The sequence below is a fragment of the Nycticebus coucang genome, chromosome 18 (genome assembly GCF_027406575.1).
Source record: "Nycticebus coucang isolate mNycCou1 chromosome 18, mNycCou1.pri, whole genome shotgun sequence".
NCBI classification, from domain to species: Eukaryota; Metazoa; Chordata; class Mammalia; order Primates; family Lorisidae; genus Nycticebus; species Nycticebus coucang.
In genome coordinates this window covers 9,436,157-9,454,918 of record NC_069797.1, presented here as the reverse complement: position 1 = coordinate 9,454,918, position 18,762 = coordinate 9,436,157, and the positions used below count along the sequence as shown (strand labels likewise).

Here is an 18,762-nt window from a genome sequence, read left to right as displayed (position 1 = left end):
GCAAGTACAAAGGTGTGGAAATAGGAGAAAGCTTGGTCTTTCCTAAGAACTACAGATGACCAGCATAGCTAGAAGTCATAAGGCTGCTGGAGAGTTGAGCTCTATTGGTTCTTCAGCCTGCTTCCCAAACCACAGACCCACATCAGCCACCGTAAATTCCAGCCATGAACAGCCACCCAGTATTTCCTCAATACCCTTGCTGTCTCATTCTCCACCTGTTCCCTCCTGCCTGGACAATCCTAATTATCCTGTGATTGGGTTTCTAAACAATACCTTCTTTGAAACCTTCTGGTTCCCTTCCTGCCCTCCTCCAAGCTGCCACTGAAGTCTGTATGTTCCATTCCTTTTTAAATAGCTAACATTTATTGAGGGCTTTCTTTCTTTTTTTTTTTTTTTTAAGAGACAGAGTCTCACTTTGTTGCCTTCAGTAGAGTGCTGTAGCGTCACAGCTCACAGCAACCTCCAGCTCTTGGGCTTAGGCAATTCTCTTGCCTCAGCCTCCTGAGTAGCTGGGAATACAGGCGCTCACCACAACACCCGCTATTTTATTGTTGCAGTTTGACGGGGGCTGGGTTTAAACCTGCCACCCTCAGTATATGGGGCTGGCGCCCTACTCACTGAGCCACAGGCGCTGCCCTACTGAGAACTTTCTATGTCCAGGTACTGTTCTAAGAACTTTACCTGTATTAATCTGACCTTGAGACAAATTCATTTAATCCTCAAAAACTCTGTAAGTAGGCTCAGCACCTGTAGCTCACCAGCCACATACACCAGAGTTGGTGGGTTCGAATACAGTCCAGGCCTGTCAAATAACAATGACAACTACAACCAAAACATAGCCAGGTATTGTGGAGGGCACCTGTAGTCCCAGCTACTTGGGTGGCTGGACAAGAGAATTGCTTAAGCCCAAGAGTTACAGGTTGCTGTGAGCTGTGATGCCATGGCACTCTCCTGAGGGTGACAAAGACAGACTCTGTCTCAAAAAAAAAAAGACAAAAACAAAAACAAACTGTTAAGTGTTATTATATATATATATGTGTGTACACATTTTTTTTTTTTTTTTGAGATGGAGTCTTAAGTCTCAAGCTATCGCCCTGGGTAGAGTGCCATGGCATCAACAGCTCACAGCAACCTCAAACTCTTGGGCTTTAGCGATTTTCTTATCTCAGCCTCCCAAGTACTGGGACTACAGGTGCCTGCCACAACACCTGGCTATTTGTTGTTGTTGTTGCCATTGTTGTTCAGCAGGCCTGGATGGGTTTGAACCCACCAGCCCCGGTGTACGTGGCTGACACCCTACCCAATAAGCTATGGGTGCTGAGCCAGTATTATTACAATCTTTATCATGTAGACGAAGAAACTGAGACCCAGAGAAGTAATTCACACATAATTACACAAGGAGTAAATGGCAGAGCCAGAGTTTAAACCTAAACAATCTAGTTTACACTTGTACTTTACTAAACTCTTTTGCCTTTCAATATTGATAATAGTTAATATTTATTAAGCACTCACTATATGCCATGCTTTCTTGCTCTTGACATGAACTCATTGACTCTGCAATAATTCTTTGAGGTAGATACTTTTAGTCCTCACAATCACCTGCTTACTGGCACTAAGATCATGGCTCTTCTGGGTGGGGCCCATACCCTGTCTCAGTCATCAATCCTAATGTCTCCCACACCCAGAAGTTGCTCAAAGAATGCCTGCTAAATGAATGAATGACTGACATGGTATCTTTCTCTTGGCTCAGGATTCAAACTTCAAGAGTACACAGTACCTGGGAATAGTTAATAGGAGAGATTTTATGATAACAGGTTATAAACGTATTGTGGTAAACACACACCAATGAGAACAGATAATATAAAGGCTGATTTAATATGTCTAACATATTCACTACATTTCTTTCTTTTTTTTGAGACAGAGTCTGAATTTGTCACCCTTAGTTGAGTGCTAGGGCATCATAGCTCACAGAACCAGAGTGCTAGGATTACAGGTGTGAGTCACCGCGCCCAGCCTATTCACTACATTTCATATGTGCAATAAACAAATTCATCTATTTATCAGAGACTATATTATATATCAGATGATGTACTAACCAACTCCTATGATGACTAAATCAGGGCATATCAGCTCCTTTCAGGACTGCTCTCATAAGTCCAATCTCAGTCTAAATGCAACACAGTCAACAAAACTGACACATCAACTTCTGAACCACCTAAACCTTTTATCTAGGTATTCTTTCACTTGACAGAAAATATTAGACACATTATAGAATAGTTTAAAGTGCAATTTAAATCTCACAATTAGGCTGAGCACACTGTTAAATCACGATTTTGCAGAACCTTTGGTTTTGGACAGTTTATTTCTTCTTCTTCTTTTTTTTTTTTGCAGTTTCTGGCCAGGGTTGGATTTGAACCCACCATCTCTGGCATATGAGGCCGGTGCTCTACTCCTCTGAGCCACAGACACCACCCTTTCTTCTTTATTTTGGATTTGGGATAGGAGTATGGAGTATGCTGTAAATAAAAATACAAGCTAGTTATATGAAACCAGCACACTGTACCTCTTGATTGCACTAATGTACACAGCTGATTTAACAATAAAAAAAATAAATACAAAATACAAACTAGTGATTTGTCTTAGTAGTTTTAAGAAATTAAAGCAAACAAATTTAAGTTTTCTTGTATTGAAAATAACCTTTAATTGGGTGGCACCTGTGGCTCAGTGAGTAGAGTGCTGGCCCCATATACTGAGGGTGGTGGGTTCGAGCCTGGCCTTGGCCAAACTGCAACAAAAAATAGCCAGGTGTTGCAGCAGGTGCCTGTAGTCCCAGCTACTCGGGAGGCTGAGGCAAGAGAATCAATCACCTAAGCCAAGAGCTGGAGTGCTGTGACGCCATGGCACTCTAACAAGGGCGACAAAGTAAAAGTCTGTCTCTAAAAAAAAAAAGAAAGAAAGAAAATAAACTATGATTGTATGTTTTGTATTCCTAGAAGTAGGTTAACTGTGTTTTTAAATTGTTATAATTTCACACCTTTTTGAAATGTGCCCTACAAAATTTGTTTGGCTTAAACATCAAAGCTGTGACAATTTGTTCTTTGATGCGATTGTATCTCCAATTTCTAGTTCATGTAAGATTTCAATAAAACTCAAAAATCTATTCAAAAACTAAATAAACAAATCTCACAAAAAGTTCATGACCCGTTTATTTGTTTATTTATTTATTTATTTTGAGACAGAGTCTCACTTTGTCACCCTCGGTACAGTGCCGTGCCATCACAGCTCACAGCAACCTCAAACTCTTGGCCTTAAGTGATTTTCTTGCTCAGCCTCCCAAGCAGCTGGGACTAAAGGTGCCCACCAAAACATCCAGCTATTTTTAGAGACGAGGTCTTGCTCTGGGTCAGGCTGGTCTCAAACCTTTGAGCTCCGGCAATCCACCGGTCTCAGCCTCCCAAGTGCTGGGATTACAGGCAGGAGCCACGGTGCTGGGCTCATGATCCTTTTAAAAGCAAATTGGAAAGTAGTCAATGGTAATCAGAAAAAGACAGAAAACAATAAAATCATAGATTGGATAAGCATGAAATTCTTAGAAAAAAAGTAACCGGGGTGTTGCAATAACTTCTTGAGGCCTAAGGGAATGATGTAAAATCAATTTATTTATCCAAGCAAATAATAGCTATTACTGCTTAGTCAGTTCTAGATACCTAATACAACTTTCTAATAGCTTGGGACATTAGTTCAGCAAATCTCAGGCCCAAGTATCTCTCAACAGATGAATGGATAAAGATAATGTGGTAGGATGGCACCTGTCACTCAGTGGGTAAGGTGCCAGCCCCATATACCGAGGGTGGTGGGTTCAAACCCAGCCCCGGCCAAACTGCAACAACAACAACATAATGATAATAATTATAATAATGATAATGGTGGTGCCTGTGGCTCAGTGAGTAGGGCGCCGGCCCCATATACCGAGGGTGGCAGGTTCAAACCTGGCCCTGGCCAAACTGCAACAAAAAAATAGCCAGGTTTTGTGGCAGGGACCTGTAATCCCAGCTACTCAGGAGTCTGAGGCAAGAGGATCACCTAAGCCCAAGAGCTGGAGGTTGCTGTGAGCTGTGACTCCACAGGACTCTACTGAGGGTGACAAAGTGAGACTCTGTCTCTAAAAAAAAAAAGATAATGTGGTATATACATACAATGGAATAAGAGCCCCCAAAAGAAAGACATTCATTCTGTCACATGCTAAAGCATGGATGAACTTTGAGGACGTTATGCTAAATGAAATAAGCCAGTTGCAAACAGGACAAATACTATATGATTCTACTTAAAGTATTTAAAATAGTCAAACTCATAGAGATAGAACATAGAATAGAGGTTGCCAGGATCTTGGAAGCGGGGGCAAAGGAGAATCATTGTTCAATGTGTATCAAGTTTCATCTTTTTGTTTTTTGTTAGAGACAGAGTCTCACTTTATCGCCCTCAGTAGAGTGCCGTAGCGTCACAGCTCACAGCAACCTCCAGCTCTGGGTTTAGGCGATTCTCTTGCCTCAGCCTCCCAAGTAGCACACATCTGCCACAACGTCCGGCTATTTTTTTGTTGCAGTTTGGCTGGGGCCAGGTTCAAACTCACCACCCTTGGTACATGAGGCCTGCACCCTACTCACTGAGCCAATTGAACAAAAAGGAAAATCTCAGTTTATTCATTGAATAAACATCTATTGAGCACAGTGCCAAGCATTGTGCCAGATTACCAAATTCCTTATCTTAGAAAGTTCATTGTGCTATTCTGCAATGTTTACAAATTTCCTTTTACAATTTAGTGTTATTACTAGAAGTTCCATTTATAAACAAACCATTAAAAAATTCATCTTCATCAAGTACAACATACGCCTTCCTTCTAAAAACATTTTTCTGTGTTGAGGTTGCCAAATGACCTACTTTAGGAAAACATTTAACCAGGAGGTTGTATAACTAACTCAGTTCTGGCAACTGCTAGAAACTCCCAGTGAGGTCATCACGCCAGTCAAGAGACCTGCATTCTTCTCAATGTACTGATCAACACATATAACTCAGGAGGAGTTCCTGGTTAGGCTAACTAAAACGAGAATACGTATTTTGCTGGGAGGCTGAGGCAGGTGGATTGCCTGAGCTGGTAAGTTTGAGACCAGCCTGAGCAAGAGTGAGACACTATCTCCACTAAAAACAGAAAAATTGGCCAGGCATGATGGCACATGCTACTCAGGAGGCTGAGGCAAGAGAACTGCTTGAGCCCCAAGGGTTTGAGGTTGCTGTGACCCATGTCTCCACGGCACTTAAACCCAGGGCGACAGAGAAGAACACTGTCTCAAAAAAAAAAAAAGAAAAAAATTTGCCGGGCGCAGCGATTCACGTCTGTAATCCCAGCAACTGGGAGGCCAAGGTGGATGGATCGCCTGCGCTCAGAAGTCAAGACCAGCCTGAGCCAGGGAGAGACCTCGTTTCTAAAAACAGACAGGCGCCTGTAGTCCCAGCACTTGGGAGGCTGAGGCAAGAGAATGGTTCGCGCCCTACTTTGAGGTTGCTGTGAGCTGTGAAGCCACAGCACTCTACCCAGGGCGACAAAGACTCTGTCTCAAAAAAAAAAAGTCATACTTTGTAGACATTTTATAAACTACCTCAAAATCATTTGATTCACTTCTAAAATCATCTTAAAGAAGCTGTTTCTATCTGCTACACATTCAAGACAGTACACAATAGATCATAATTTTAGTTAATTTAACCTAAAGCTGTTTAGGTATTAAGTCATCCAATACACCTGCCTGCCTACCGACATAATTTATTTTTCAGACAGTTACTTTTCTTTTTTTTTAGAGACAGAGTCTCACTTTGTCGCCCTCGGTAGAGTGCTATGCTGTCACAGCTCACAGCAACCTCAATTCTTGGGCTCAAGCGATCCTTTTGCCTCAGCCTCCCCGTAGCTGGGACTACAGGTGTAGCCCGCCACAACGCCTGGCTAACCGACATAGTTTCTCAACGTTAAGTTCGGATATGTTGACATTTAATGACTAGTTTATCTAATTGTATTAATATGCACATTTCCAGGCTTCTGCCTTTGCTGCGGTGTTCAAGTCATTTTCATATTTATATAACCCCTGCCGACGACTCCCGAGGCCCAGTGATCCCGACACCCCCTCCTTACTTCCCTGGGGTTATATCCCCTGAGGGACGCCTGGCCAGGCCCGGCGTGCAGGAGACCAGTCGCGTGGCCAGCTGGTCCCCACCTTTCCTGTTGCTTATATTAACAAGGACGCCAACGTTAGTAGCGTTAGAAGCTTTCTTGCAGGTGAATTCCCCCTTTTCCAGGCGTATGTTCAGCTCCCTAATTCGCATTTTTTTTTCTACCAGCTTGGAGAAGCAGCAAAGAGGGAAAGGGATTTGCAGGTACTGTCGGAGGCGGAGGTAACCCCGGCCACCTGCCACCTCGAGGCGAGCCCAGGGCCGAGGGGCCTCCGCACCGGAGGAGGTACCATTTTGCAGCCCAGGTTGAGTATCCTCAGGCCGTTATGAGATTTGAGTAAGACAAAGCCACTACGGAGGCGTCATTAAAGCTCATAACCTTATGCTAAGAGCAAAAATAAAGCCCGGCCAGGGTGTGAAGGGCGCGCTCTTTTTAAACCCAGCGGAGGGGATTGTGCTTCAGAGTCGCTGCCGGGTGACGCGCCGCGCGGATCCTGAGCACTCCTAAACTTGGGCCGCACCGGCCTGCCAAAGAAACTCGCCGCGTGACCTCTTCTCTTCCCGGGCTATAGCCAGAAAACGCGGGACTTAAGGAACCCGAGCTTTGGAAGCGGGAGCAAAAGACCCCTCCTCCACCTTCAGCCGGAAATACTCCTCTTTTAGAAAAGCGCGCGTCTGTGGCGCATGCGCACTCAGTAACGTAGCAACGCCAGTGCTTAGCTACCCTAGCCTGAGCCTAGCAACAACGAGTCCGCTGCGTCCCGACCAATCATCACCAGCTTCGCCTTCACACGCTTCACCAATCAGCGCTCACGCTGCAAGGAAGTTTCCAGAGCTTTCGAGGACGGTCCCTTTAACTGGAATTCATCCGCCCGATAATTTTCCTAAAGGAGAAAAAAGAACGCTTACGGGAGAGGGAGGATAATTTTTAAGGATCCTTTCTTACAGCTGCGATAAATTTGGAGCGCAGCTGAAAACCCTAACTGGGTTGAGACGGTTGAGCGGAGAGAACTACTTTTAGTGGCGCACGGAGACGGCGGCTACGTAGCAGTAATAAGTCTGTAACAGACGTTGCATAAATTCCAGCTCCGCCGAACCGAAGCATTCAGTAACGACTGGATTTGTTGGTGGCTGTTTGTAGGCGTAAAGCGGTCGGACGTGATCGAACCTTTGTAGCGTCTTCGCGTTTGCTAACAGGTACTGGCCTGCGGCCTTCGAGACCTGGGGAGGCTGGTGAGGGGGCTTAAGTAAGGTGAAGCTGGCGGTTTCTTGGGTGCTGTGTGGGCCTCTGGGGGAGGGGAGGTGACGCGTCGCAGGGCGGCCTCCCGGAAGAGCGGGCCTGGTTTACCTGGGGGCGGCGGGCGCGCGCACCGCAGACGTCAACCGGCGCTTAACCGATGGTGATTCCATCGTGTTTACCTCAGAGAGGGGAGGTGGAAAAGAGGTAGTGTCTCAGCGCCTTTTATTTTGAATCCCAAGGTGGAGAATGTGTTTATTTTTTTAGGGGGAAGTACGTGTTTTGAGGGTTCGGCTTTTTTAGGTTATCTTTCTAGTTAGGGGAAATGAAGTGGGGGGGGATTTAAATATCGGGAACAGTTAGGGAAGAAAGGTCTAGATACTAGTTAAGAAAAGCATTTTTTGTTTTTTGAGAGTAGCGATGTTGCCCTTGATAGAGTGCCGTGGCGTCATAGCTCACAGCAGCCTCAAACTCTTGGGTTCAACGGATTTCTCCTGTCTCAGCCTCCTACCCAAGTAGCTAGGACTACAGGCGCCCGCCACAACGCCCGGCTATTTTTTCGGTTGTAGTTGTCATTGTATGGCAGGCCCGGGCCAGGTTGGAACCCGCCAACCTCGGCGTATGTGGCTGGGGCCGTAACCACTGTGGTACGAGCGGGGCTTGGCGCCCGGCTATTTTTTAAGGTGGGGCATCGCTCAGGCTGGTCTTGAACTCGTGAGCTCAATCCATCCGCTTCGGTCTCTCAGAGTGGTAGGGTAGCAGATGTGAGCCACCGCGCCCGGCCAAAAAGCATTTTTTCCCCCTTTAGAGAGTCTCAAGATGTGGTCCTCGGTTGAGTGTCCTAGCCTCACAGCTTACGGCGACCTCCAACTCTTGGGCTCAAGGGATTCCCTTGCCTCCGGCTCCCAAGTAGCTGGGTCTACAGGCCCCCGCCACAATGCCTGGCTATTTTTTGGTTGTAGTTGTCATTTTTGGCAGGCCCGGGGTGTATTCAAACCTGCCAGGTCCAGTGTATGTGGCTGGCGCCCTAGCTGCTGAGCTACAGGCATTGAGCCAGAAAGCATTTTTTTTTTCCCGTGACTGAAGTGAGTCTAGTAAATACAGAAGGAGGTTTGTGTGATGTCACTATGTTTTAAGGCGTTTTAGAAGAGAGTTAAGTCTTGAGTTTAATGAATTTATTAAAATTTTTTTCTTTCTTTGACACAGAGTCTCACTTGGTCACTATTGGTAGAGTGCTGTGGTGTCTTAGCTCACAGCAATCTCAAACTCCTGGGCTCAAGCAATCTTCTTGCCTCAGCCTCCCAAGTAGCTGGAACAGGCACCTAGCTATTTTTAGAGATGGGCTCAGGCTCAGGCTGGTCTCCAACCTGTGAGCTCAGGCACCTCAGCCTTCCAAGTGCTGGGATTACAAGCATAAGTCACTGTGGCCGGCGGAATTTAATAAGTGTTTAAAAAGTAAGATCTTGAAATGAGGTTCGGCGCCTTTAGCTCAGTGGCTAGGGTGCCCTAGCCAGCCACATACACCAGAGTTGGCGGGTTAGAATCCAGCCTGGGCCTGCAAAACAACAATGACAACTACAACCAAAAAATAGATGTTGTGGTGGGCACCTATAGTCCCAGTTACTTGGGAGGCTGAGGCAAGAGAATTGTTTAAGCCCAAGAGTGTTTATGCAGTTTTTGGCCGGGGCTGGGTTTGAACCCGCCACCTCCAGCTTATGGGGCTGGCACCCTACTCTGTTGAGCCACAGGCGCCGCCCCTGTTTTTTTTTTTTTTTTTGGTTTTCGAGACAAGCTTTTGCCGTGGCTACAGTGCCCCATGGCATCACAGCAACCTCAAACTCTTGGGCTTAAGCGATTCTCTTGCTTCAGCCTCCCAAGTAGCTGGGACTATAGGTGCCTGCCACAATGCCTGGCTATTTTTGTTGTTGTTGCAGTTGCTGGCGCCTTGCCAAGTGAGCTGTGGGCGTTGCCTAAGCCCAAGAGTTTGTGGTTGCTGTGAGCTATGATGCCATAGCACTCTACACAGGGCCACAAGGTGAGATTGTTTCAAAAAAAAAAAAAAAAAAAAAGAACTTGAGGTGATAATACAGTGATGTTTTATTTTTTAATTAGGTCAAAATGCAAATCTTTGTAAAGACCCTGACCGGCAAGACCATCACCCTGGAGGTGGAGCCCAGTGACACCATCGAGAATGTGAAGGCCAAGATCCAGGATAAAGAAGGGATCCCTCCCGACCAGCAGAGGCTCATCTTTGCAGGCAAGCAGCTAGAGGATGGTCGCACTCTTTCTGACTACAACATCCAGAAAGAGTCAACCCTCCACCTGGTCCTGCGCCTGAGGGGTGGTATGCAGATCTTTGTGAAGACCCTGACCGGCAAGACCATCACCCTGGAGGTGGAGCCCAGTGACACCATTGAGAATGTGAAGGCCAAGATCCAAGATAAAGAAGGGATCCCTCCTGACCAGCAGAGGCTCATCTTTGCAGGCAAGCAGCTTGAAGATGGTCGTACTCTTTCTGACTACAACATCCAGAAAGAGTCAACCCTCCACCTGGTCCTCCGTCTGAGAGGTGGCATGCAGATTTTCGTGAAGACCCTGACCGGCAAGACCATCACCTTGGAGGTGGAGCCCAGTGACACCATCGAGAATGTAAAGGCCAAGATCCAGGATAAAGAAGGGATCCCTCCTGACCAGCAGAGGCTCATCTTTGCAGGCAAGCAGCTTGAAGATGGTCGTACTCTTTCTGACTACAATATCCAGAAAGAGTCAACCCTCCACCTGGTCCTCCGTCTGAGGGGTGGCTGTTAATTCTTCAGTCTTACATTCACAGTGCCCAATGATGGCATTACTCTGCACTATAGCCATTTGCCCCAATTTAAGTTTGGAAATTACCAGTTTCAGTAATAGCTAAACCTGTTCAAAATGTTAATAAAGGTTTTGTTGCATGGTAACATTTGGTGTCTGTTATGAAATTCTGTAGTGATGTGGATAATTCTTAAAATGGTTAAAATCAAGTCAAGGGATTTAACTTTGAGATCAGTAATGTGGCCAAAATTAAATCATGTTAGGGCACACGGGTGTGCTGAGATGTGAGCTTTCTTTGCTCTAAGTCACAAGTTAGGACCCTGGTTTAATGGTGAACCCTCTTGGAAGTGAATTGAACTTTTTTTTTTTTTTTTTTTTTGAGATGAGTCTCACTATGTCAACCCTGGGTAGAGTGTGGTGGTGTTACAGCTTGCAGCAACCTCAAACTCTTGGGGGCCAAGGCAGAAGTGAATTATGAGGCTTTTTTTTTTTTTTTTTTACATGGAGGACACATGTACTTGATTAGACCTAAAGTAATGAATTTGTTAGACAATTTTAGTGGAGGCTGCTTGAATGGTGGTAAATGCATTCAATTCTTATAATTTCGTGACTATCTGGTGTGAATGTGCTTTACTGCTTCCTAGTGCATTGCGCCAAAGTATTTAACCTTAGGAGGTAAAAGAAACTATCTTGTTTCTTATGTTTAAATTGCTGAGCCAAGAAGCAGGTGGAACAGTGATCTCTTTGAAAGACTGGCTGAAAAACTACTTGAAAGTAATAAGGGTTAAAACAGTATTGATTGAAATTGCTTTTCTTTTTTTTTTGGAGACAGTCTTACTGTGTTGCCCTCACAGCTCACAGCAACCTCCAACTCTGGGACTTAAGTGATTCTCTTGACTCATCCTCACGAGTAGCTAGAACTTTAGTGAGTTTAGGTAGCAAATAAAAGTGGTTCCTCACGCAGCTGTTTAATGGCTGATGGTTTTATTTTACTGGGGAGAGACTGCAGTGACAAGATTTTTCTACTTCATACTTACTAAAAATACTTAATCTGACACAGGCAAGCAGTTCCTTACCTGCCATCCAATAAATATTGGACCATACATTAACAGTTTTTTTTTTGTTTTTTTGTGACAGTCTGAAGCTGTTGCCCTAGGTAGAGTGCTGTGACAACATCACAACTCACAGTAACCTCAAACTTGGGCTTAAGCAATTCTCTTTTTTTTTTTTTAGAGACAAGAGTCTCACCTTATCACCCTCGGTAGAGTTCTGTGACATCACAGCTCACAGCAACCTCCAACACCTGGGTTTAGGCAATTCTCTTGCCTCAGCCTCCCAAGTAGCTGGGACTACAGGTGCCTGCCACAACACCCGGCTATTTTTTTGTTGCAGTTTGGCTGGAGCTGGGTCTGTATACCACCACTCCGGTATATGGGGCCGGCGCCCTACTCACTGAGCCACAGCGCCACCCCAAGGGCTTAAGCAATTCTCTTGCCTCAGCCTCCCAAATAGCTGGGACTACTGGCGTCCAGTACAACGTCCCACTACTTTTCGGTTGTAGTTGTCACTGTTTGGCTGGCCCGGGCTGGATTTGAACCTGCCAGCTCTGGTGTATGTGTCCGGCACCCTAACCACTTGAGCTACAGGTGTCGAGCCAATGTTAACAGTTTTAATAGAGGAAACATTTGAGAGAGTAAGAAGGTATTATGGAAGCTCAAGGCCTTTTCCTCTACCACAATTTATAACATTTACAAATCCAGTAAACAAGATGGTTTTCGTCTGCAAGGAGTGTGGGAGCCCCCTCTGGTTTTCTCAAGTACTTTTAGTAAGGAAAAACTTACTGGTTTTAAGATTGGTACACAAATGAACTCTTGGTAAGGACCTAAAGTTTCTGGCAGGTAGTTACAGACTAGTTTGGTATGGAAGAATAACCCATGGGTATGTTAGGTACAGAAATTGGTCATAAAAATAGACTTTGATACTCCGAATGTTCCTAAGAGTGATTTGATGCATAAGACTTAGGAGAGTTTAGCTGCTTAAACAAATGCTGAGAAATCTTGTAGCATAAAATACTAACTGAAGTGCTTTAGGTTACATGGTAGGTTTACACTAGAGATAGCAGGAGTAAAATACAGCTAGAGGTGAAAACAATTCTTACTGTTTAAAAACAAAAGGGCAGGTGTGGTGGCTTACCTGCTAGGATGCCTGTAATCCTAGCACTCTGAGAGGCCAAGGCGGGTGGATTGCCTAAGCTCACAGGTTCAGAGACCAGTCTGAGCCAGAGCGAGACCCCCATCTCTTAAAAACAGCCAGGCGTTATGGAGGGCGCCTATAGTCCTACCTACTTGGGAGGCTGAGGCAAGAGAACACACTTGAGGGCAGTGCCTGTGGCTCAGTGAGTAGGGTGCCAGCCCCATATACCAAGGGTGGCAGGTTCAAACCTGGCTCTGGCCAAACTGCAATAAAATAGCCAGGCATTTGTGGCGGGTGCCTGTAGTCCCAGCTACTCTGGAGGATGAGAGAAGAGAATTGCCTAAGCCCAAGGGCTGGAGGTTGCTGTTAGCTGTGATGTCACAGCACTCTACCAAGGTACCAAGGGCGATAAAGTGGGACTCAGTCTCTTTGAAAAAAAAAAAAAAGGGTGGCGCCTGTGGCTCAGTGGGTAGGGTCCTAGCCAAACTGCAACAAAAAAATAGCCGGGTGTTGAAGCGGGTGCTTTTAGTCTTAAGCTACTCGGGAGGCTGAGGCAAGAGAATCACGTAAGCCCAAGAGCTGGAGGTTGCTGTGTGTGAGCTGTGATGCCAGGGCACTCTATCGAGGGCAATAAAGTGAGACCCTGTCTCTACAAAAAAAAAAAAAAAAAAATCACTTGAGCCCAAGAGTTGCTGTGATGCCAAGGTATTCCACCAAGGGTGACAAAGTGAGTATGTCTCAAGAAAAAAAAATGTATAATAAAAGAGAAGCTGGGTGGGTCTCAAGCCTGTAATCCTAGCACTCAGAGGCCAAGGCAGGTGGATTATTTGTGCTCACAGAGAATAGCTTGAGCCCAAGAGTTGGAGGTTGCTGTGAGCTATGATGCCAGAGTTCTCTACTGGGGGTGACAACGTGAGATTATCTTTAAAAAAAAAGAAAAATGACAGACATTTCTCCCTGTTCTTCAATCTGACCTGATGGGCTCACAGGTCTATAGTCCGGTGAATCCCTCAGAAAGGAAGTTCGAGTTATAGGCTGTCTAGTTCTATCTTGGAATTGCTTCTTCATAGGGATCCCATAAAGTGCTTATGGACCTTAGCGAATTAACTCTGCATACAAATCGGAATTTGAGCAAGGAAAAGGCTTTTAAAATACATGTTGTTGGGCGGCGCCTGTGGCTTAGTCGGTAAGGCGCCGGCCCCATATACCGAGGGTGGCAGGTTCAAACCCGGCCCCGGCTGAATTGCAACCCAAAAAATAGCCGGGCGTTGTGGCGGGCGCCTGTAGTCCCAGCTACTTGGGAGACTGAGGCAAGAGAATCACTTAAGCCCAGGAGTTGGAGGTTGCTGTGAGCTGTGTGATGCCACGGCATTCTACCCAGGGCCATAAGTGAGACTCTGTCTCTACAAAAAAAAAAAAATACATGTTGTTCTTCAACAAGCTATGCTATCAATTTTTGCAAGTGGGTTTGCCATTCTTGGCCTCAAACCTTGCTCTACACTGAATAGGTAGAGGCCAATTGTGGTGTATGGTCTGGGTTCACTTCTTTTGATTGCTGATGATGGGCCAGAATACCTTTCAGAAATGTGACTAAGAGGTGGAACTTGGCTTTGGGATGACCTAGAAAGAAAGGGGTAGGAGAGTTGATGGAGATAGTTCCTGTGTCTGAATCTAGAATAATTTTTTTTTTTGCAGTTTTGGCCGGGGCTGGGTTTGAACCCACCGCCTTCGGCATATGGGGCTGGTGCCCTACTCCTTTGAGCCACAGGTGCCACCCAAGAATCTAGAATAATTTTTAGTCCTATCATCTATTCAGCTTAATGTTCATTGTCCAGTTAGCTTGTCTAACTGCCAGGAACATAGGAACATAGTTTTTTTTTTGAGACAGTTTCTCTTTCTCATCCTCCGTAGAGTGCTGCATCATAGCAACCTCAAACTCTTGGGCTGAAGTGATTCTCTTGTCTCAGCCTCCCAAATAGACTACAGGTGCCAGCCACAACACCCAGCTATTTTTAGAGATGGGGGTGGGGGTGGTCTCATTCTTGCTCAGGCTGGGCTTGAACATGTGAGTTCAGGCAATCCACCCTCCTTGGCTTCCCAGAGTGCTAGGATTATAGGCGTGAGCCACTGCCCAGCCCTACCTGCAGAAATTTCTGATGTTGTTTCCAAACTGTGTCCTCCAAACATTACAATCACTGTAGAAAAGGATGTTTGGGTCACAAGGAGCTTGGGAAGCTTTCTGTTATCTCCCTCCTAAAGACTTATGTACAAAATCATGTTTAAGTCTCCAAGACTTAAGACTCTTGCAGTTTTTAGATGGGGCCGTGTTTGAACCTGTCACCTCCAGTATGTGGGGCCGGCGCCCTACTCCTTGAGCCACAGGGACCACCCCCCCCCCTTTTTATTTTTTGAGACAGAGTCTGTCACAGCTCACAGCAACCTCCAACTCCTGGGTTTAGGTGATTTTCTTGCCTCAGCTTCCCGAGTAGCTGGAACTACAGGCACCTACCACAACGCCCAGCTATTTTTTTGTTGCAGTTTGGCTGGGGCTGGGTTTGAACCCACCACCCTCGGTATATGGGGCCGGTGCCCTACTCACTGAGCCACAGGTGCTGCCCTTTTTTTTTTTTTTTTTTTTGAGACAGAGTCTCAAGCTGTCGCCCTGGGTAGAGTGCTATGGCATCACAGCTCACAGCAACCTCCAACTCCTGGGCTCAAGTGATTCTCCTGCCTCCGCCTCCCAAGTAGCTGGGACTACAGGCGCCTGCCACAATGCCCGGCTATTTTTTAGTTGCAGCCATCGTTGTTTGGTGGGTGTGGGCTGGATTCGAACCTGCCAGCTCAGGTGGATGTGGCTGGTGCCTTAGTGGCTTGAGCCACAGGTGCTGAGCCACCAGTGTATATTTTTATAGTTGGTGTTGTTTACTAGCTCCTTGAGCTGTACCCATACTTCCTGCCTGGAACTGGAGCTGGTATAGAAAGGCGCATGAAGCAAGCTCTGCCGCAGGGCAGTGTAGCGCCCACCAGCCTTGACCTGGACCCCACAGCAGGGACGGGTATGCACTAGTTGCTGCAAGTGGCTCTGCTGGACACAGCCCTACAAATCCTTGGACATGCCGCCTTCAGGAGTATAGGGAATACCCCGATTTCCAGAAATGTTTTGCTTACCCTGAGTCAGAGTGGAAAGGATGCTTCAGGACTTTCAGGGAGAAAAGGACCTTTAGGGCTTGTGTAAGAAAGAACTCACTCGTGAAGCCCCCATCATGCTGAGCAGCCTTTCTCAAGGACCTCACTCTCACTGCCAGTTAGCTGTGGGCCTCCGACCTGTTCTGACCCCCTCACTTCCGGAGAAGCAGCCCCCACAGGAGCTGTGTTTGTGAGGCTGGAGCCCGAGTATAACGTCCTGTCCTGTAGTAGCTGAAGTGGCCTGCTTTTTCTTTAACTGCCAATACTTTGATACAGACATTGCTATTGCCTTCCAGGCTGACCCACTCCTGTCTCTCTACACTAGGCTCTTCCTGGAAGCAGCCTGGCAGGGTTTACTCACACAATACGCTACACCCACTCCAGCCATGACCTTGAGAAGGGAGAAGGAACAGAGGCAGCCATGGAAGAGGCCAGGGCACTTAGAAAAATAGGGACCTGCAGAGACAAGGAAGGAGCGGCTAAAGGGGCCATAGTGGGTATGGGAACAGTCTGGAGAAGTGTGGACAGAGGAGTGTCTCACCCTCTTTAAGGCGGAGGCCACTGTGCTGCTAATGCCTGTGAGTCTCTTCTCCATCTGCAAAACCACAAAGCACTCAGGCTGGGGCTGCTCAAAAGCTGCCAGTAATGTTCTGATTTCCTCCAAGGGGCTGTTCTTCTGCAGCCTGACCTCATGCATCTAAAATAATTTACTTCTTTCACGTTCAGCTCTGTCCTCTCATATTTCAGTCTAGTGCAAGACAGTGTGGTCTTCAAACCGTGTCCCCTGGGCTCAGGTGAGTGGGAACTGAAACAGATCTTCTAATATGGAAATTTATAATGAAATAAGGGGCCCACACCTAAAGATATGCCACAAAGTAAGTATGACATTGGGCAGGCTCTCTTGGGTGACCCCAAACCATAGACTGTGAGGGGGAGACAGTAGAGATGCACTCCTTCTGTGAGTCATGCCTTGGGTAAGCCCAGAAGCAGGCAACTGTCGCCTCTTCCACTCTGGAAAGGTGCAGCCAAACAGCTCTGTACGGCCAGTGAGCTCCATCATCAGAGTCCAGGTCCAAAATACCTACTGAGTAAATGCATATGTTTTTGTAAGCCTTACCACCAAACCTCATATTTGCAGACATAGAATTGGTCTTTCTCACCCTGTCCAAAGTGTTCAAGTTACCCAGACAAATGTGCTTAGTCATGGAGGGAGACAGATAAATAAACAGACTTGTGTGACATGGCATGATAAATACAATGCCACGTCAGAGCCAAACAAGACACTGAATTAGCACAACTGCCGGCCTTTCCAGCAGAGAAAGGGGTGAAAAAACTCTTGGGATGATGGCGAAAGGTGTGCTGTTCTGACTGGGGAAGATACAATGGAGCAGTGGGGGTTCTGCGCCACTGCCTCAGAACAGACATTGCTGGCCTCCCCCACAGCTGCAATGACTCAGAGTCTCCTCTGGGCACACTCGCACTCAAATCAGGGCCACCAGACATCCTGTTTGTGGGATGCTGAGAAAAACAGATGGAGACTGACTGACTGCAGAAGTTGCCTACTTTCATCCTGCCCCTTTCATTCTAGGCTTTTTTTTTTTGTAGAGACAGAGTCTCACTTTATGGCATCCTGCCCCTTTCAAACACCCAGGCCTGGGGAGTGACATTTTTAGGGGAGAATCCTCCTAAGCAGAGAGGTGTGGAGAGCAGAGTGTGAAAACCTGCCTCGTGGGGTTGTTTCATGGAGGGAGGCGTGATTGCCTTTGTTTTTCCAGAGCCTATCTTTAGTGCTATCTGCCCTCTAATCCCTGAGTTTACTGAGATTTTTGGTTGCCTGACCAAACAGAAAATGACCACCAGGGAAATAAATTTTGAGCCCACAACTACAAGATATTTCAAGAACAACACTATTTCCAATGAAAAACTATTTTTTAATTTAATTATTTTTTTGAGAGAGTCTCACTTTGTCACCCTCAGTAGAGTGCTGTGATGTCACAGCTCACAGCAACCTCAAACTCTTGGGCTCAAGTGATTCTCTTGCTGCAGCCTCCTGAGTAGCTGGGACTACAGGTGCCCACCACAACACCCTGCTATTTTTAGAGATGGGGTCTCGGTCTTGCTCACTCAAACCCATGAGCTCAGGCAATCCACCCATCTCAGCCTCCCAGAGGGCTAGGATTAGAGGCATGAGCCACCATGCCTAGCCCTGTTTTTTGATTTTAATTATAATTTTTTTAAGGGTCAGGGTCTTTCTTACCCTGTTGCCCAGGCTGGAGTACGGTGGCATGATCAGAGCTCACTGCAGCTGCTAACGGCTGGGCTGAAGCGATCCTCCTACCTCAGCCTCCTAAGTTGCCATGCCTGGCTTCTAATGGAAATGTTTTTTAGAGACAAGAGTCTCCCTATTTTGCTCAGGCTGGTCTCGAAGAACTCCAGGCATCAAGTGATCCTCTCACCTGGCCTCTCAAAGTGCTGGGATGACAGCTGTGAGCCCCCATGCCTAGCCACAAAAGAAAACTATAAACTATATTATCTTCAGAACAAGAATTTAAAATTAGTCTAACCAACATGTGAAAAGATATAAGGAAGATATTAGAACTGTGAAAAGAACCTGAAAACGCTAAAAAGAACCAACAAGAAATGCTAAGTTGAAAATATAATCATTATACTAAAGAACACAAATGATTGAATAGACAGCAGAAGGGCTTTAGTTGAGGAGTGGATTAATGCACTGGAATTACAAAAACTTCCCAAAACGGAAGTAGAAAGAGCTAAGTGGGATGATATGTACCTACAGTCACAGCTTCTCAGGAGGCTGAGGCAGAAGGATCACTTGAGCCCCAAAGTTCGAGGCTACAAGAGAGCTGTTATTGTGCAGGGGTGACAGAGAGATTACCCATCGCTTTTACATAAATAATGTAAAAAGAAGAAATAACCCAAAGAAACAGGAAGTACAAAAGTTAAGAGACCTGAAAGAAGAAAGAAGTGAAAGGAGTCCTGGAGAGGGAGAGAAAAATGGAGAGGAGGAAATGTTTTAAAAATAATGGTTAGACTGGTCTGAGTGCAGCAGTGTTTACAATTAATTGCTCACAACCAATTAAAAGATTCCTTTGTTCCTTTTCCCA

At 46.1% G+C, this 18,762-nt stretch overlaps 1 protein-coding gene across 1 annotated transcript; it reads left to right on the top strand.

The window, feature by feature from the left end:
* The first annotated feature begins 7,257 nt into the window (after positions 1–7,257).
* On the top strand, positions 7,258–10,404 carry UBB (ubiquitin B). Its single transcript, XM_053568639.1, has 2 exons — positions 7,258–7,413; positions 9,566–10,404. The coding sequence occupies exon 2, from the start codon at positions 9,572–9,574 to the stop codon at positions 10,259–10,261; it is 690 nt and encodes a 229-aa protein (XP_053424614.1). The 5' UTR covers positions 7,258–7,413; positions 9,566–9,571; the 3' UTR covers positions 10,262–10,404.
* Positions 10,405–18,762: the final 8,358 nt, after the last annotated feature.